A 21,163-nucleotide genomic window follows, 5' to 3' on the forward strand; every position below is an offset into this window, starting at 1 on the left:
TGACCTTCTTGGGTCTTTTATTTAAGCCTTCTAAAATTCATTCTCAGTAGCAGTTTAGAAGTTAAGAAGCCAGAAAGCTACCAACATTGCTTTCTCTTTTGTTCAGGGGCCATCCTACTTAGTCTAAACCTGTCCCCAGCTGCAGTCATTTAGCCTGTTATCTTGATGGCACGTGGATAACCCCAGTGTCATTCTGGTGACCACACAAAGATTATTTAGATAAACTCACAAGTTTATTTGCAGTATAAACAGGGTATGATGAGAACCAACCAACCCTAGCAACCCACTCATTCTGTTTACTTAGCTATTGCTCCTGAAAAACAGAAGACGTGACTAAAGCCCTGTCAGGCATTCTTTTTCCATTTGGTTTTTAAAGAGCCTCCTAATTCAGGGGGCCTTTTTTGTCCAGTTATGAAACCTTTCATTATACTAGCACTCTGCTGTAGTTTTTTCTCTAGCAGAGCCACCCCTCTTCCATTTGAAATTTTGGACTGTGATGATCCTGATGTCTTTAAAGCTGTCGACACAGCACTGAAGAAATACAATGGAGACAAAGCAAGTGGTAATCAATTTGCTCTATACATGGTGATGGAAGCCAAGAGAACTGTAAGTAGACTTTGTAAAAAAAAAAAGTTGGAATTGTTTATGCACTCTGAATCAGATTATCTCCAACTTGTTCATAAGAGAGCAAGCATGACAGCTAAGTGTCTTCCAAAAATGCTTTAAAAATATCAAAGAAATGACTTGCACAGTAAGATACTCGTTACCATGACAAGCAGTGATGTATATTATGTTCTTATCAATGGAACTATGTGTGCTGGTGAATTGCTTATTAATGCACAGACTAAAGAATAGAAAATTTCTATCACTAATACTATTTGTCTTACTCGTCCACTCTGTTTTCTCCTTCCTCTGTCGGGAATTCAACCCCTTTTCATCATCAGTAAGTTTTTTTCAGATGAATGGCAAAATGACACTTACTAAAAACCATGAAGATTAACTTGACTTGGGAAGAGCTGGTATCACACATAAAAAAGAAGGACCTGATAAAATTTGGCAATACTCTTAATATTTTGATTGTGAATATTATTTGATTGATGCTAGTCCTGAGTCACAGATCTACCTAAAAGCACTAGGTGGTATTTTAGTCAAATAGGGTGACAGCTAAAATTACATTCAAATAAAGAATGAAACATGATCCTTTGCCTGGAGTCCTTCTGTACAGTGTTAATCTAACAAAAGAGTATTTACCTCTGAGAGTCATACAAAGATGGTATTACCATAATAATGACAAGCATTACTTTACTTGAAAACAACATTAGCATTTTTTTCTACTGGATTGGATTTTCAGATGTAAAACACAAGAAACCCAGTGTCAGAGAGAATATTTTGCACTCCAAAATCACAAGACATTTATTTTACCCAGATAAAAGTTGACCTCAGAAAAGGGACATGAATTGCTAAATGCCTTACGGTAAACTACCCACCTTTCCTGGCACCTACCCTCTGGTTCTCCTGTTTCAAACTGGGGAGATTTTAGTATATAGTGACAAAAACTAAAATCTGGCAAACCCTTTATACAATTTAATATTAAATAAATGAATAGCCCCACTGTCTTCACTGAACTAACACATCCTTAACAATAACCAAATGCAAACATCTTTATATCAGAGCTGTAACACCACCCTCCTTTTGCTGATGTTCCCAAAGGACAGATACTAGTTTCAGTATTTTATCTTAAACAATGTTCTATTTTTAGAGAATACATATTTGTTGCAATTATTATTCATCTTTCCTTCTCTAGATATCCATCTTTCCTTTTCTTAAAAGATCTAGTGTGGAAATCAATTGTTACTTTAAATCATTGATCTGACTATGATAAGTAAAAAACAGAAAAGGAATCTTCCATAGATTTCCTCATTTCAATATTCTTTCTCTAAAAAGAATATAGATTTTACTCATCACTAGTCTCACAATGTTGAATGCATTAATTAAATAGCTGGTTATTACATATTCATGTACATTCATTATTGATAAGGTAATAAAACATAAAAGCTGACTGATGAAAGACTGAACCTGCCCCAGTTAAACGCATAGCTGTTCATAATAATAATAATAATAACAATGAAATAAATCAACACAAATAACCTACAGAAACGATGTCTTTCCTCAAGTATTTTGTTTACTCACTGAGCTGATTTATTGCAGATTTAGAACACTGTAACAGAGAACAGAATTTGGCTCTTTTTAAGTCTGCATCCCAGATAGTATAATCTGATACAGCTCCATAAATGTCATTTTATACTTGCTGAGGATTAAGTCCATTAGATTTTTAGAGACCCAGTTCTCAAGTACAGCAACTGCCTGTGTTTGTATTTGAAAAGGCACATTGGCAGAGCATTTTTAGTGGCTGTAAAAGATTAGTAACTTCTACCTTTATATCTCCTCTAAAGGATGAACCGCAAAACTTGCAGTGTGTTAATGTCACCTGTAGGCACAGGCTCACTCCATTTATGGCAAGGAGAAAATGCCACCTACTGATTTACCAACATCAGAAACACTTCCACTGGCCAGGCCAAACTTTGCTTATAACTTTGTCTGTATTTCATCTTATGGGATTCCTGAGGCTACCCTCATGAGCAGCTCAGCTTTTATTGCCTTTAGGAAAAGTGCAGGTACTGCCAAAGGCTGTCTCCAGAGCACATGCCCTCCTCGCCCCTTTCCATGAGTCAGCAGGGCAGCATAAGTACCCTGTTACCACAGAGTAAAGGCAGCTTGGGCACTGCCAGGCTGCCTGAGGGTTGCTGGCTGCTGTTTCTGGGCTGCCTGTAGAGTTGTACAGAAGGAAAGTAGACAGATCTGGGAGGAGGCCAAGACTGAGGGAGTCAGACAGGAACACAGTCCAAGCTGGTAATTACGCTAACTATCCAAGCACTAACCCAAATTTGCTTATTTGGAGTACATTTGAATGACAGTATAAAACCTAACCACTTCTTTCTGGTTTTAAAACCCTTGGTACTACAAGTTAAAATGAAGGTAGGCAGGCATACCATTTCTGTTGCATCAACATGTTGTAATTGTAGGTAAGAGCTCAGTAATAAGATAAGTCAATTATTGAACTACCAAGATTTGGGAGACCTTGTATGGACACCAGCAGCTAATCTGAAACCATTCTATAAAATAGAAGGTAACGAATGGGTAGTATTTACCTTTTGAAGTTCTCATCTTTTCACTTGATTTATTACTATGCGAATGCTGACATGTATATTGTTTTTATCCAGGCAGGTCCTGACACACAATTCCATGTGAAATACCGAATACAAGAAACCACTTGTACCATTGAGGAAAACAAACTCTGGCAAGATTGTGATTACAAAGCACTTGCAGAGGCTGTAAGTATCTGTCCTCTTTAAAAGTTCTCTGTACAGAAACATCAGCATAACGACTAGGACCACAGTTGCCTGGGAAAAAATACAGTAGAGAATTTAACTTTTTTAGCTGCATTGTTTTTGAGAGCCTATAGGACTAAAGTACAGTACAGAAATATTTACTGCTCTAAAGCTAATGATTATAGTTGTAAGTTTATCACCATAATCCTGAATATGTGCAGAAGGGAACATTACAGTGCTTCAATGTGAAGGTTCACAATAAATTAAACATAAAATACATGCACTGTGAGAGTGTGAGGGCTATAAAACTTTCTATTAATTATGTAAAATGGAAACTTGCACAACCAAATTGATTTCAGATCTGCACCAACAAAAATACTGACATGGAAGTCACTGTGGCAGAAAATTTACCAGAGCTTTTTGCAGTGCAAAGCATGCCTGGCTCATGCTACTGGAGAGCAGCACCTAGCTGAGGTATAATTGAGGCACACACAGCATGCCAGAACACTGCACATTTCCAGTCACTGCTATTTTACACAGTACACGATGCAAAGAAAGGGATGATGCTGATAATATCATTTGAATCAATGTGAAATGCCATGCTCATTGCTGCGTATCTTGTACTAGCAGAGAGGAAATTAGGTAAATACACAATTCATATAGACTTTATTTATGAGGATGTGTTCATTTCCATTATTCTGACTGTAAATTCTTCACTTAACACACATCAATCATGATACAAAGAAATCTTTCAAATTACCTGCTCAGTTCATCCCCTGCTCTCCTCACAATCAAAAAAACAGTCCCTTTTCCAGTAACAAAACAGCAAATTAGACATTACTACAAATGTATATATGAACTTGTTCCCCAAACTCAATTTGCAACTTTCAACTTATTCAATAGCTAGAGGAATATATAGCACTGTGTTTTCCTTCACTGAGTTTAAGACAAATGTCATATGTTTTTACAGACAAGAGGAGAATGCACGGCTCAAGTTCACGTGAATAATGATGAAAAAACAAGTAGTGTTTCACAAGATTGCAAAATTTTTCCAGGTATGTAACTGTCTGAGGCAACATTCAAAAAGTATGTTGACAAATAAGAATAGAAAAAAAATAATACTGAGACTTTCAGGTACTTTTAAAGGTAGGCACTCCTTATCACTCTATTCAGACATTTATAAGTAATCTTTCAGAAGCAACATGTTGAAGATAAAATTTCACTTCACTGTTATACCCATATAGGCTAAACCAGTGAAGAACTGGCAGTTTCTATCTAGAGTAATGAAAACTGGCACATGCATGTGTAGTAAGTTTCTTCAGACACTGGAATGATACCAAGTTAAAATGAATTTGCCTAAGACCAAAAGCATATCAGTAACTTAGAAACTAGATACAACTTGTCACACTTATTTCTGTCCTCACTTATTCAAGTATAAAATTGTGCCAGAAATTATTAGAAAAAAAACTTTATAGGACAAAATTGTACCTTAATTTTCTCCAAACTAAAGAGAGAAAAAAAAAAATCATTTACAAAATAAAATTCTAGCAGTGATGTAATTATATAAGAGACTGTGATAACTTTTACACCTTAACAATAAGCAGTATTACATTTCTTGCCTATAACACATGCATACATGACTATTATGTTCACATAGTAGTTTCCTTTATTAGAAGGAGATCGCATTGTTTTAAAGCTTTGCAACTAAGAACTCTAAGTGCCTATGCCTAATGTTCATGTAAGACATATCCAAGCTAGTTTTAAAATATCCATCTAACTGGTAGCAGGGAACTACGTGCATATTAACTAAAGACATATCCACCATGATTTCAGGCATGTTTGGCAGCGTATCTTTGTTTCTTGTTCCTAGTTACTTTGTTTAAAGCTTAAACGACTACACCTACAGCCAGTGTCCTAGGAAGTGCAGTACACACAAACGCCACGTTCTGCTGCTGAATAAACCCCCGCTTGTTCAGACGCATTTGTAGGGCAATGGTGACATCTAGTTGCCAGTAAAAGGTGTGTGAATCCCGCAGAGAATGCACGGGAAATTTGCATTTGCATCTTTGCTCAGAAAACTGAAAAACATAGATAAATTAAAAGAATCATATATTGAGCCTACGAAGTTTGCCTCTTCTTACCAAGTTATAGCAACTCTGAAAAAAAATACACATTTGTTCAGCACTTATGAAAATGCTGAGACCATAGTCAGTTTAGAACTAGGTGTACAGTTGTTTTACTATCTCCTTTGTGATTACTGCCTGAAAACATGGTCACATTTTCCAGTAACATGTTTGTATTTGTCATTACTGAGTCAAAATAAGTGATGCTAGAAATATGAAGGGCCAGACTTTGTTGAAGTACCCCTTGGAGAGCTAAGACTAAATAGTATGGCTTAAACTGACACATTCCAAATGTACAGAGGAGCTAAATCAAATCAAAAGGATTTGAACAGAAAGACTGAAACAATAGATTCTAACTGGTGAGGGATTTCGCCACCATGTTAGGTACCCTACTGTTCAGCCTTCTTGGTGTAACAGTTTGATCATACTGATCCTGATCTGGTTTCCTAGCTGTGCAAGCTGGCATAACTCCATTAAAGCCAGTTTATGCCAGCTAAGGATCAGGCACACAAATTTTACTTCAATTCCACAGAGACCACATATTGTCCCACTTTCATTCTCAAGCTCACTGAAACATGAAATTAATTTATGTACTGAACTATAAAATTAATTTATGAAAATCCAATCCATGATTACTAGAAAGGAAAGAGAGTTAATAGGATTAGTTGTAGGAAACAGAAGTTTGAGCATCCCTGTCAAGCTTGTGTATCCACAGCCAGTCCAGTTGGTTAAGCTTGAAGGTAACATCAAGCGGTAACTGGCAGCCGCAGTGACTAGCAGGGGGAGTTCAAAGAACACAGCACTAGAATAGTTCAGCTGCAGTCCCTAAGGAGCTCAGAGTCAGAGCAGTTCACATGGGTGAGCCAAAACACTCCTGTCAAAGTCCCCACCCTGAAACATGGTGAGGACAGTAAGCAGCTGCACACAGTGGGTGAACTTTGAAGAATCTGAGGAACACCTCTCTAGTTGTAGCCATCACCGGCTTTTCCCTGATTGAATAAGGGATGACCCTTCCCTTCCTTAATAGCGTCAAAATTACATGCAAGATTTTTCAGAGATTCAGTGACTCCTGAACTCACTCCTCTGAATGAAGTTCGCTGCCGAAACCATGTCTGGATCTGAACGTCATGGATGGCCCCTATCACCACAAACCAAAGCATGTTTCTAAATACAATTAATGTCTTTCCAGGCCCTGAAACTGAAATGTGGGGTTTGCTGATCACTCCAATTTAAAGCAGGAACGGCTCTTGCTCATTGAACCTATTCTCTCATTCCCAGATAGGAAAAATCAAAACCTGAGGCTGTTTTACAGAAAGCTCTATATTTTTTTTTGTTTGTTTCTTTTCCAGCTACGCCAAGGATAACACTTACTGACGCTACATGTCTTGGATGCTTTCATCCTGTATCAAGTGACAGTTCAGAAGTGTCAGAAATTCTGAAACAAGCCATTTGGAAGTTTAACAGGCATAGTGCTGAACCTGCACTTTTTAAGCTTGTGGAAATAAAAGAAGCTAAAAGACAGGTTTGTGTATGATTTTTCTCTAAATTTTACTAAAACAAAAGCCCCCAAACCAGGCACCTTGGTTGTTTTATGTACATGCTTCTCTGAGTTTAAGGTGGCTTATATTTGATAATAAAAGCATACAAAATGCATATACAGTGCAGATCCAGTAATAATTCTCTTCATTTATAAGAAATCACAAATGGCTACCTACTGGATTTTCAGAGCTGTCAACTTTACAAACTGACAGTAAACATGTTTTTTTCTTTATCTGCAGTCGCATCAAACCAGTGTTTAGCACCAGTTTATTTGCATTCAGTGCTAACACAGGCATCTTGTGTCATCTCAGATGCTCTCAGGTATTCTACTTGGCCTCCCCCTGAAGCTCCAGCAGGAGCAGATCTCTCCTAGATTCTGTGCCAAAACTGCCAGCCTGCACAGATGTCTCATATACTCCACAGCCTTGCAAACAGCAGCAGGCACCTATGTTTTTGCAATGCAATAGGACCCATACGTCAGCAGCTGCTATACACTATAGGACGGGTAAACCCCATACAGGAAAAATGGGTAAGAAAACCAAAAAGCCAGCATGGCACTTGCTGAAAGACTTCTGCACACAGGAATATCTGCTTTGCAAGAAATGACTGATCAGGTCACAGAAATTCTGTGTCATTTGGTATCCCATGCAAAAATTATTTCCCTGTGAAAGGCTCTCCTATGGAATTTGGTTTGTAACTAGTATATAACCCAACACCAAATACAGACCCATTTCTTTGAACATGTATGTATTTACTTAGCCAAAAAGCATCTTCTGGTCTTGTGTCAATTTGACCCATGATTTGATTCAAACTGTCCTCTTTCTGTTTACTGATAGCAATGAACCTCTTAGCTGAAAGACAAGCTTGCACAACATTTAAGCCACATGACAAAATGCCACAGACAGGTAACAATCCAGCAGCTGGAAAGAGAACCAACACGTCACTTCTGGCCAACAGAGACTAGTCAGAGCCCTCCACTTTAATTGATCTGGGATGGAAAGTTTCTATATTTGATTCTTATTTCCCCTTTTTAATCCAATGCTACCTGACCCAAACACCATGACATGGAGAGATTTCATGGGTCAGAAGCAGTAGCCACAGTGAGGAAAAGTGAACTGCTTCCTGGAGAGAAATGAAACAAAGGGTCACAAAGCTGGACAAAACAGCAGATGGGGGAAGGTAAAGCCCAAGGCAGACACAATTATAGGTAGATGATAAATGCAGGACACTCAACAACAAATGATGTCAGCAGTATAAAGTTACATCATTCAGATACTGTTTTACTACGTCTCATGCTCAGGAACATAGGACTTGCCAAGCTGTACTAGTGTAGTCATCTATCTAGACCAGCTTCCTGTCACTGGGAATAATAAGTAACAGACACTTTGGAGGAAAGTACAAGAAACCAAGCATTATGAGGCTGCAGACTTCCTAGGAGAAGTGGAATCCAAATAAAAAGTGCACTTCTAATATATACATGACTTAAGTTTACTTTTTGTACCACAAGGGCAAGATTTTTTTTGCTGTCTGAATACTCTGTGGCTCAATAACTGCACAGTGATTTGATGGATGGAAGGCATGAGAAGAGCAGTTTTGGTTTCTTTGCTGATCACATTTAATAGCTTAACTTCCAAGTTTGTATTGGTTTACATAATGTATCTCCTCAATATCTCTTCCAGGTGGTAGCTGGATGGAATTACATAATTAAATATGAAATCGAAGAGACTAATTGCTCCAAAGAACAATTTCAAGATTTAACTCCGGAGTGCAAACCCACTTCTAGAGGTGTAAGTCATCTTCAAAATCTGTTTATCAAGAAAATATTATATTAACAAATAATCATTGAGATCTGACTCAAGAAAATATTTATAGTCTTGCTTCACTTTGTGAATGAAGTTTAAATCCAGGCTTATAAAGAACTGTCTATTTACGCAATTAGAACATCTATGCCTTCTACTGAATCAGTGACTAAGGAAGATTACCACTGAAATGTTTATCAATTACTCTGTAGAATCTAACTGGTCTCACCCAAATAACAAATCCCTTGGGAAGTTCCTATCCAGATATTCAAGGAGTTACTCAGGTACAACCCCAAAAGTGATTAAAATTAACACTGTTTTTCCAGCTTAAGTCATATTTTCTAAGAAAAGTAAGTAGCTGAATTATTACTTAACCTCTTACCACAGTCCAAATAAGAGATTTTAAAAAGAAATTTATTAACACACATACTTTAGCTAAACAGCATTGCAAAAACCAGGTACATCCTCAGCTTCTCTGACCTGGAACAGAATTAACTGTACCAAAAAGAGGGTTGCTGGGTTGCTCTCTCAACCAACCTCCTGAACCAGTTCACCAGGGGGCAGACAAATGTTTCTGCATATTCAATATAGAAGGCAGGGATGCAGAGTCATAATGAATAGTGGTGGTAAGTGTCAGGGGAGGAAACACAGGAGTCCTGACTCACATCTGTTTCAGCTGTTGCGGAAGCACACTGTTGAGTGTTACATTCAAGAGCCTCTCCTGTTCAAAAATTACTCCTTGGATGTCTCAAGAATGTTTCAGAATATTTTCAAAGCATTGATCAAAAAAGGAATGAATGACAATGTGGTAAATAATAGAAGAATGAGAATCTGGCTAGCTGAAGCAAATCTCTCCATTACTCATGCTTGCCCTTAAACAAGTTGCTTAATATGCTTGAGTCTGAGTTTCCCAACCTGTCACCTAGAGGTAATGACTTCTGTCCACCTCATGTGATGCAGGAGTGTTACCCCCATTCACATACTGCTTTGATCACACAGGGTTTGTGGGATTAGCTCTTACTTATTTCCTGATCTGTTAAGCAGCCTTGCTAATAGATCACCAACAGATATGATTAGAATATATTTCCATACCTTGGAATGGCCAAATTCCATGAAAGTTGTTTCATTCCTTTATTTAGCTCTGTACTATTCATTTTGAAATAGGTGGGCCAGAATTGCACCCTGTAGTCAACATGCATGGGAACCACAGAGCTATAGTGCAGCATGATGCCTTATCTTTAAACTGGATAATAAGCTTTGGCATTACTTTTTAATTATTTTTTCTAAACCACTACTACACAGACTTTTTTACAGATTACATTTTCTAGTATCATAGCCCTAAGATCCTGATCCTGATTTGTAATAGTCTTCCTTCTTATTCTACAGTTGATTAGTTTATTTCAGTCTTTGATAAGGGACTTTACTGAAACCTTTTCGAAAATCTACGTATACTTTATCATCAGGTCTCTCTACCCACTTTTGTTTATGCTTTTGAAGATTTTTGACAAATCTGCAAAATGCAGCTTTGGTTTACAACAAACCCCCCGGTCTCTCCTTGATGCATTTATGCCCCCTAGTTCTTTATTTATTACCATTTCTAATCACTAGAATGCTACAGACATCAGTTTTATGGGTCTATAACCGTTTTAAAAAAAATAACAGAAACAACATCTGCTTTCTTCCAGCACTAAGATATCAAGGCAATTTTAAGGAAGTAATCTACCACAGTTCCTTTAGAACACCTGAGTAAATACTAGCAACTTAGTAATGTTTGATTTGTTAATTGCCTAATCTTCTTTTTGGTCTTTACAGTTTGAGACAGAAATTCCAGTGAGTTCTCCATAAAATAGATTTCTAGCTTGTAAACCTCCCCATTTCCTTCTGTAATGAACAAGTAGAACTAGTTCATTTAGCTTCTCTTTTATGGTTTTATTTCCTCTGAGCAGTCCTTTTGAACCCTGATCATTTATTGGCTCTGCAGACTGTCTGTCAGTCTTCTTCCTCCTAATATACTGAAGGAAGGAAGGAATCCTTAGTAGTATTCTTGACTTACTCTGTTATCAGGAAGGTATGAGGATGTGAGTTTGTTCATTTTTCTAAATAACAAGGAGCTGTTTTGCATTTTTACTCCAGCGTGTAGGTAAATGTGATGCCAAAGCATATGAAAATCTTCATGCGGAGATCGTAGATATTGCAAACCAATGCACATTTCCAGGTATGGCACTATCAACTGTAGGCACTATCAATTTTAAGATTTCTGCATTGTCAGGTTTTTTTACAATTGTAAAAGGACAAAATAAAAATGCAAGAGATGAAAACAGATAATAACTGTCTAATAAAGAGAATGTAATCCTTCTGGGACCAAAAAAGCACTGCTTCTCAATGAAATATTACCACAGATTTTTTTCACTTCCTACAAGTATTTCATATGTAGTTGGAAGTTACATTTTATCATTTGTATCCTGCCCTATTTCTGACATGGAGCTGGTTGCTGACTCTCACATGGAAATTAACAGATACAAACTGAAACAGTATAACTGTCCTACAAAAATTAATTCATTTTCCACCACAATTACAAGCAAGTTAATAACACGTTATTTAAATAAGTTACAGCTTCTAACTTTCCAAAGAGCTCCAGTGTATTCTTTTGAAAGACAAAGGAGCCAAGGACTTCAGATTTTGTCCAAAATCAGTAATTAGTCTATTGATCCTATCATCATTTCATATTGCATGGCTATACTTAGATTTAGTATGTTACAGGCTTATCCCCACCCAGCCCGCCCCCTGCTCCGAGTAAATAAATTACTTAGAATTTACAAGTTCATTACAGTCAAATGGCCAAATGGTTTTCTTACTGTCACTTTTTCTTCCAGACATCTATTTAGACACAGATTACAGCAGCTTCAGAGCTCTAGAACAGGGAGTATAGTAATACTCCATGTAGCAAGTGCTGCATTCTCACACATTCAGACTTGTTTTTCTTCAAGGAATGATATTCTTCCACACACTCATTCTTTGTTAATAAAGTGCACCTCTTGTTTCACCTGAATCAGGTCTTTCCGTACATGAAGATGTTCCCTTTCTTCATTTGCTAGCTATCCACACTTGGTACACACAATTTTTGTTTCTATGAGAAAACTGTGATATTTTGGATGATAAGCATCCAATAAGGCACTAGGTGCCGATGCAGTGCTCTTTTAGATAACCAAGATATGATAACACTGATCATACAGAACTCAGAGACATTTTGGTTTCATTTGACAGACCCAAATTGCAGAAGGCAGGGGTTTATTACTAACTGTTCTCCCAGCCTTTATCTACATTGAATCTTTTGTTCCTTAGATCTGAAATCTGTTTGTTTCTTTCAGTTGAAGATACAGTACTTCCTGCCATTTGTGCTGGTTGTCCAAAGACTATCCCAACAGACAGTCCAGAACTGAAGGAACTACTGAAGGTTTCTATGGAGAAGTACAATTCAGAGAGCAATGATGATTTCTACTACAAAAGTGGAGAAATAGAAGCAGCGACAGTTCAGGTTGGGATACACCACAGAGATGAGGAACAGACATGGCAGTGTTATTGGTCTAAGCTGAATGCTAGCTAAAGTTTGTATTTAAAACTGAAATAGCGGTAACTGAAACATCCATGCAATTTTTCTTGCAAAATTGTATCCATCTTGGCTTGCATTCAGAAGTGATTTAAAAATTTCCCATCTCTTTTTTTTATTTTTATTTTTCTTAACACTATTTTAAGAGCATGGGAAGAGGGCTGACTTACGGTATCTGATTTCTGTACATCTACCCCACTTTTTAACAGCTTTTGTAACATATCACAGACTTTTAAAGAAGAAAAGATGTATTAGACAAAACTACCTACTTGATCCACCACACCAATACTCTGTATGTTATTTTAGGCACTGTTCACCCTACAGTAGCTGTAGGCTCCAAGAAATCAGGCTTCCCAATTTCCCTTAAAAATCTGTTAATTTATATACTGATTCTGCTACTAGTAATACTCCAGCTAGATTCAGAAAAGAACATCTGTGCATCACTTAAAATACACATATAAATACAGCTAGAGAAAGAAGAACAAGGAATCAAGAGGATAATATTGGTCAGCATTTACATTTGCCTTGTTTACTGTCCCAACATATCAAAACAGAGATTTAGGGCAGAATTGAAATTAAGACAGTGGAGTATTCAGAAAACACTTCGTCAATGACAACTCCTGAGCATGAGGGATACCATTGGAGAAGGCACTGAAAGCACACCAGAGTATTTTCTGAATAGCTCATGTTCTTTTCCTAGTAATACCTGTGCATTTTCTTTCTTAAACCTGTTTTCTTCTTTCTCACTTTTCATATCATGATTGGTATTAACATGCACACATTTTTAAAACAGAATTAAGAGAGACAGAATTCCATGCTTTGCCTGCTGTCTCTGAAGCAAGATACAGTATTTTTTACAGAACGCAAAATACTAAGAGAAATACCAGGCACATTCTTGAACCCATGCAGTTTCCCTCCTTAATGCATTCGGGAAATACATTCATTTTCAACTGAGCCTGTTTATTACACTTCATTTTACTCACATTCCACTCTTCTTACATCATATCTGGCTCTCTGTAATGGTATCTCTAATGATTTGTTATTAATGAAATTACTACAGGCATCCAATAAAACAAAGCCAAAACCATGGGCCTGATATTATTCTGACCTTTCTGCTTCCTTCAATTTTAGTGCTGCATTTTCTGAAATGGGAACTGAAGTGAATTGATTAGAAGCAGACAGGTTTGCTGCCAAATATTTTAATATTGTTCTTAACATATTTGTCCCAGTGGTCAGGACTTGTAAAATATAAGTAGTATATATCTTTCACATCTTTCCTGTGAACCTTTTTTACCACAGAAAGCCTTCTTGCTAATTTTTCAGGTGGTTGCAGGACAAAACTACCGTTTAATATTTGCAATCTGGAAGACAAACTGCTCAAAGAAAGATTTTGACAAACTTAATGAAGACTGTGAAGCCGCATCAGACAGTGTAAGTAATGATGATATTCCTAACTGTAATGCTCCTAATGGACAAATTCATTTGCCCCAGAAATTGTAAACACAAGTAAAATCACATCCTGAGTTCAGTTAGCTCTTCCAGTGCTTGTTTCAATAAGGACACTGTTCTGTTTGTAATCCAAGCTAATGAAAATGTTAGTAAAACCTGAAGCTTAAACTGAGTCACTCCGACTGCAGGATCAGTGCTCACTGCAAAATGAGAGGAGTTTTCTTCTGATAATAATGAGTCAAAGAAAAGAGGGGAGGAAGCTGGTGCAAAATTAAATAGCTGCAATACTCCTGATTCTGTGGACCTGCAGCTAAGGAAAACATGAGATTGGAAATTTACTGGTGTGCAAAGGGATGATGTTTCCGGAGTGCATGCTGCTGATACTGGGAAAATGTGTTCCAGACACTGGGAAGTAATGCTGCTAGGGCCAGAAACCATTGGCAAGGGAGTTGGTTGGGAAAGGGAGGCTTTATTTCTCCTCTCTTTTTTCCCACCATATGAACAGTCCTTACCTGTGAGATTTTAAAATCTGTTAGTGCAGGAGGCACTAAATAGAAAAGAACAAAAAAAAGCCTTTCTCTCTATCTCAATTTCCCAATTTTAATAGGAGAAATACCATCAACAAACAGTGTTTCTTAGGAATACCATGAAGATTCAACAGTTAGTGCTCCAAAAGTGCTGGAGATGATAAATCCAATTTTTCAAGATCCAATCTCTAATCCGGAGTTGAATTCAAGGGCTCACACAGGCACGCTATAACCTCAAAAAGCTAAGCAGTCATATGTCCAAAAACAGAAGTCTCCATCACTAAGATGGATTAAATATTGGGGCAAAGTTGAGGTAAAGTTCCAAGTATATTTGTACTTAAATGTATTATCTAAAAATCATAGGTTTTTTCACACACAGCTCTCTTCCTTTCTGTCTGATCTTTTGTTGCCTTAACACATTGATTATTTTTTTTTTTGTCAACAGGCACCACTGGCATGTGAAGCAAACATTTATGTGATCCCATGGGAGAATAAAACCTTTCCCCAAGTTAACTGCTCTAGAGGACGGTCAACGGTATGATCCCTCTTTGTTATACACATCATCACAAGCAGAGCATAGAACAAAGGCAGTCATTAAATTCTTTATCCATTCCAGATTATCCCGTATTTTGTACCAAAAATAAAGGAAAACATAGTTATTTTAACAATCTCAGGAATGCCACACTCCTCACTCTCTAACCTCAGCAACTTGATGCATCGAAGGCAGTTTCCCCACAAGGTGAAGGACTAGGCAACACAGTGATTATAGAAACAAAGGCAACAGGGACAAACAACATTCTGTCTGTTGACTACCCCTTTGCATTGTCAGTTAAGCTCTGAAGTATCAAGCCTCATCAGCTCCTTTGAATTACTATTCATACTAGGTTTAAAAACTGAGATGAAAATGTATTTGGCAATGCAATAATTATACCCTACAGTTTTTAAAAGCATCTGCAAATCTCTTCTCGTTTCCTTCCTGTCCAGCTCCACAATTAATTAGCCCTGCACATGGGTCAGTTTGAAAATTTCAGAATGGACTATAAATCTTTTTTAGTTCTAATGGTTGCCAGTTTTTAAATACATGCAGGGGCTCCCATGCTCCCCAATGAAGAAGAGAAGATATGCTGAGTAAAGTGAGATTAATTTGCATTCATAATCAATAACTTCACTGTGCTCAGCACCTTCATAACTACCTATTCATTCATTATGTATCAACTAATAAACGTCTCCTCTTTGTTTTCACTACAGTATTGTATCCACATCAACTTTCAAACTTAGCTCCGTCCCAAACAACTCTGATCTGCAGCTAGATAATGATCAGACACTTTGGCGGACAGAAATGAAACCCGTGTTGGATAGTGACTGTACACCATGCATTCAGTCTTTGTTTTCCAGTTGAACAGTGATGAGGAAACAGAGATTACTTGATAACAACTGAATGTTTTATTATTATCAGTTTTAGCCTATATGTATTATTTCTAAGCAGTGTTATGAAATACAAATGTCAAATCTGGAAACAAAAAATTGAATAGTTTCATTTCACATAACAACACAACCCAGATCTTCTGTATATTCGTTTTGAGACTACTCAGAGATGCTCACCTTTAGCATAAATTGGTTTTACACTTCAGAGTGTTATACTCTATAAAGCACAGGGACATTTAGTTCTAGAAATCAACTGTATTGTTCATACATTAAAACCAGTACATGTTTTTCTCTATATAGTATCATACCCATGTTAAACTAGCAAAATTTCAGTGATATATAAATCGTTTTAACATATAACTGCCAAAACACTTGATTTATTTGGGAGGATGTTTATGTTTTCATGATTAACACAAATAGAAAAGATAATTATTTAGTTTACTTTAAAAGTCTGATATCATATTTTTGCCAAATGACTCATGTACTGCAATGAGCCAACTTCTGCATTTCCCAAATCTGAAGCTATTGTTCTTGTTCATGTAACAAATATGGCTGTTATTCCAATGTTTTTTAGACTGTATTAGTAAGGCGGCCTCCTGGATTCACACCTTTCCGAAGCTTTCCTGTGCTACAACAGCCTACTGAAAATTCAAGCTCTGATAAAAATGAAGAAAGGCAAAGACCTGGCAAAGAAATGAGAAAAGATGGTGGAGAGGAACCAGAAGGTGAAGGTGAACCTGAGCATAAATATAGGCATAAACACAGGCATGGATATAAAAAGGATGGCTGACAAAAGGCATAGGCACAAAATTGGTTGTAGCCGCAGAACTGGCCATGGATGTGGGCATAAAAAACACAGTAAAAATGGTAAACGTAAACATCCAAACTCCAAATCCTCTGAGGAGTCCAATGAAAGGGTTTTTAATCAAAACTAAAGCCTCCTATTATTCAGTGCTGAAACATCAAAGCTAGTTAATCCAGGGGTTGCTAGAAAGGAAACCAGTACACTAGCAGAACCACTAATTCTTTCTCATACTTTTTCATTTAATGGGTTGCCAGATCGTCCAGAATCTCATGTCCGCAGATGTCCTGGAAAGCCATGGAAACAAATTACGGACCTTCCAGCTCCTAGCTTTCCCAGAGAATTCACAAATGAGGATCTCTTGCCTTCCACAGTAGAAAACATCAATCCAGCAACACAAAACTCAACTCCTGAAAATGAGAAACTCTTTGATCTCTCAGATGCTTTAGTATAATTCAAACATTGTAGGATCCTTTTCAGAAATTATACATAGAAAAATAAGAAAAATACTGCCTTTTGAAATGTATAGAATGTTAAGAGATAAAAGCTTCTATTCTGTTAGCTAAGATACTCAAGTAGGTCACCAGCATTTCTGGGGACCTAAGACCATGCAGCAATATTCTGTATTTGCATATATTTGCAAAGATGTATATCAGGCAATGGCACCAATGATTCAGAACCAGTCTAGCAAAGGGACCAGGCAAGTCAACAGCCTTCTGCTGCAGAAGTTAAAATTCTATCTCATCTGCCTCAAGTTACTATAAGCACAAAGTGAATCACTGCATCAAATCTCACTGTATTAAGTTTAGAACAATGACACAGAGAATTTCGCAGATTACATGAAAAATCTCAATCAAATATGGGTAAGACAAAAGACAGCCAATACAGAGCAAAGATGCCTTTCTTAGATATCTGAAATAATACTTCTCTAATTTACTGGAGTGAATCTTTTAAAGAACAAAATAAAATAAAGGAACCTGTTTTACCTGTCAATTTCTTTACACAAATTAGTATTACCACCAGTCTATCACTAGCAGGTTGTTCTGTTGAATCAAAGAATGGGGACAGCTGAGAGAATCCTAAACAAAGCAGCTTTATTATTCCCTATGTGTATTATGTTAACTACACAGTAGAGGCACTAAGGCTGACAGATTTTCATGTGGCAGAGGTACACATATATTACAGATCAGATGACAAAATCTGATGACAAACATGTGAATTACCTAAAAATTGCCTGCCTTTTTCCATTATTAGGTTGTGCATAATTTAGAGACTGGACTGAATTTTCTATTCTGGATATCTTCTAACAGTTGAGGTTTTGGTAGGATACATCAGCTAAAGAGCACCAAATATTTTTGGCAAAATAAAATATGTTTTCCCTCTGTATGGATCAATGTATACAATGTATACAATCAGAAGGCTTTATTTCCTTTCTTTCTGAAAAACAAAGTTACCAATGTTTTAGAAGTCATACAACCTAGCTTGAACCCCATTTTAAGGTAAGATATAAAAATAATAGCACATGTATCTATCACAAATCAAATCCTGCCTTTTTTCATTTCATTCTTTTCCTTGCAGGATAAAACACAAAATCTATGTTTTCTTTTTAGCACATGACAAGTACTAAACTTAGAAGCTAGGCAATGAAAAGCCTTGAGAGTTCCCTTTACTTGTTTGCTTCTTTTCTTTTTTCTGAATATTGACTGGTATGATTTTGGTTATAACGGGGAACTCTTTGTGTATGCTGTATTATTAAAAGAGGTACACACTCAAAACAGTTTTTTCTTTAAATTACTGTAGCAATTTAAGTAATTAATGCAAAATTACAATAAAAGAAACAAAGATGCAAAGATGAGAAAAGTTTTCTTCCCATCTCCGATCTCCCTCATCTGAATGAAAAAAGAGCCATTCTCGACCTAGTCTCCCTACAGAGCATACATGTATGACCACAAGTAGTGAGACATAGTCTAAGTGGTCAGAACAGGGTAAAAAAAGCCAAGACTCCTAGATTCTTGACTGCCTTGAATTGACCATGTTACAGTGATGATGAGAGGTTTCATTAATGTTTGATACAAAGACAACAATTTCAACTACTTCTTTTTATAAGGTACAAAAATAATTACTCTAAAAAAAATTCTGGAATAAAACCCTACATGTTCCAGTTTAAAAATTTTGAAACAGAATGTTCCGATATTTTTAGAACGGAACATTTAAATCTCATTGACACGTTCCCACAGAAAGCTTTAATTATAACAAAACAGCACTTTCTGATAGAAAAATATGCTGTCAGAAAACTACTGACCAGGCCTGTTTCAGATCTACTGCTGAAGAGCTGTGCAAAACTGCCAGTTTCTCCCAATGCCGAAATCATGCTGATGTGCTCCAGCCTGTGCGTTGCAATGCTTGGTGAGTACTTCTCTCCTTGGCCAGCAGACGGCAGATTTTTTGCCACAGGGGTTTCTGATCTTGGAACCAGAGTTTTGTGATTGCCAGGGAAGGTTTAGTAGGCTTAACGTTCAGCATTTCTTCTGAGTTAGTAACACTGCAGATAAAAACACCACAGCTGTGCAATCTGTTTTAAATATTAAGCTCTATCACCAGAGCGTAAAAAGTTTGCCAGTTACTATAAGCAAGGTGTACAAGTAATACTCTAAGTGTAATTTCATGAACATAAAAATTAATAGCTCATTCTGCACCAGAAAAAATGCATTCTTACTGATACAGATAATCGGAACTAGGAGCCTGGGGTATGAAAATATGTCTGTATTAAACCTCTATTCATGATACTGCTGAGATCTAGAGCCACCTGATGGCCATTCTACAGCTGTCTGGATTTAATGCGTTCTCTCTTTTGTTCATTCCACCTGTGATAATGAGACAAATATATATTTTAACTGACATATGATAAATTCCTCAGCTTTACTATGGATGTCCTCTTGGATTCTTGCTATAATTCAGACACGACCTTTTAATCACACATGGCAATTCCAATCATCCTTTAATGCTGTGTTCACATAGTGTAACTAGCCATGGGAAAGAGATGGTGCAAGCACCTGACAACAGAAAATGGGGAGCATTAATGATGAACACTGGCATTTGATAAGACATAAAAGCCCATTTGTTCCCTTGTTTTCTCAGGTCTTTCAGCCAGCAGGATAATTGCTCCCAATTTAGGAATATCAGCCCTGAGGATAAAATGAGTGTAAGCGGCTACAGAATTAGAAATTACAGCACTGCACAGTCAATGTCATATAGACAGAGCTGTACCAAATCCAATGTAGAAATTCCTCAAATATTCTTAAAAAAACAATAGGAATCAATATTTTCGATTCTGTGACCAGCTACTCATGCACTACTCTGATTCTGCTGTATTTACAAGACTACATTAATATAACTCAGCTTACACAGTTTTAATTAAACTTTGAAGTTGATTTGGCAAAATGTAGTTAATAACACAATGTTTCTACTTCATTCTAAAATAAGAAGGCGACTGCTTTAAGGAGGAAAGCGTGAAGGTTTTCCTAATTGGGTAAGGCATCTTGCTACAATGAACACTAGTATTACTGCTGCTCCTGAACTGGTTTCAAGCTGCTGCTCAGTGAAAACCCAAACATAAACTCCAGAGGAGTAACTTCTATCAGTATGGAGTAACCGGTATTATAAACCTGATGGCTACTATTTTCACTCCTGTCATGAATACTGATAGTACTGAACTGTGGGTTGAAGATCTGGTATTAAACTACTGGTTTCACACAGCAGACACCTTGCTGTATCAGTTCAGCGAGTCACAAAGAATCAGAATTCCCCACAGAATAGAGAGTCATGCCAAAGAAGTGTATTTGTTTTAAAACTGAAGAGCCTGAACCGAAAATATATTTTACAAAAGGGCACTGTATGAAATCAGTGGATGGCTCTCCATCTTCCACTGGATATACTTATACAGGAGCCCTAACAGACTTCTTGCCTTGAAATAAAAAAATAAGGGACTAAACAAACAAAATTGATTAAGGCAGGGAATGAATGAGGATGTACCTTTTATTCAGGGAGGGCGTATTTTTAAACTGAAACGTAGATTACTATAAGAAACTCAAACAGCTGGCATAGACAAGAATGGAAGATTATTGATTTCAAGAGGGGAACATAATGCTCATCAATAGACCCAGGGGAGGTATAGCATCTTTAAAGAAAGACTTTGACCTACATGCCCAAAACACTATAGTTCAGTACCTTGAAAAATCCACCAGACACAGGTAAAAAAATTTAAACAATAAAGGAGTATTGGTTTATTTCTTATTCTAACCCTTAAGCATGTCAGCAGAAGTTAATTCCTTGCCATTCAATCCAATGGAAAAAAAAATAATGCCATAAAATATCACAGGGAAGTAAATCTATTATCACTGAATTCTCTCCATTCACATGCCAGCTCTTCTACTAGCTGTATATTAACTAAAAGCACAGTAATGCTCACAAAATTAATAAAAATCAAGGGATATAATGGGACAT

At 36.9% G+C, this 21,163-nt stretch overlaps 1 protein-coding gene across 2 annotated transcripts; it reads left to right on the forward strand.

The window, feature by feature from the left end:
- The first annotated feature begins 298 nt into the window (after positions 1 to 298).
- Positions 299 to 17,640, forward strand: KNG1 (kininogen 1). 2 transcript variants are annotated; one of them, XM_040612787.1, is made up of 11 exons: positions 299 to 606; positions 3,282 to 3,392; positions 4,360 to 4,444; positions 6,862 to 7,034; positions 8,731 to 8,838; positions 10,984 to 11,065; positions 12,219 to 12,385; positions 13,781 to 13,888; positions 14,879 to 14,968; positions 16,433 to 16,589; positions 16,918 to 17,640. In XM_040612787.1, exons 1-11 carry the CDS (start codon positions 412 to 414, stop codon positions 17,112 to 17,114), a joined length of 1,473 nt encoding a protein of 490 aa, XP_040468721.1. In that variant the 5' UTR covers positions 299 to 411; the 3' UTR covers positions 17,115 to 17,640. The 2 variants fall into 2 exon arrangements, with proteins under 2 accessions (XP_040468721.1, XP_040468722.1); XM_040612788.1 differs by having other exon boundaries at positions 16,433 to 16,583.
- Positions 17,641 to 21,163: the final 3,523 nt, after the last annotated feature.

The sequence above is a fragment of the Falco naumanni genome, chromosome 13 (assembly GCF_017639655.2).
Source record: "Falco naumanni isolate bFalNau1 chromosome 13, bFalNau1.pat, whole genome shotgun sequence".
NCBI classification, from domain to species: Eukaryota; Metazoa; Chordata; class Aves; order Falconiformes; family Falconidae; genus Falco; species Falco naumanni.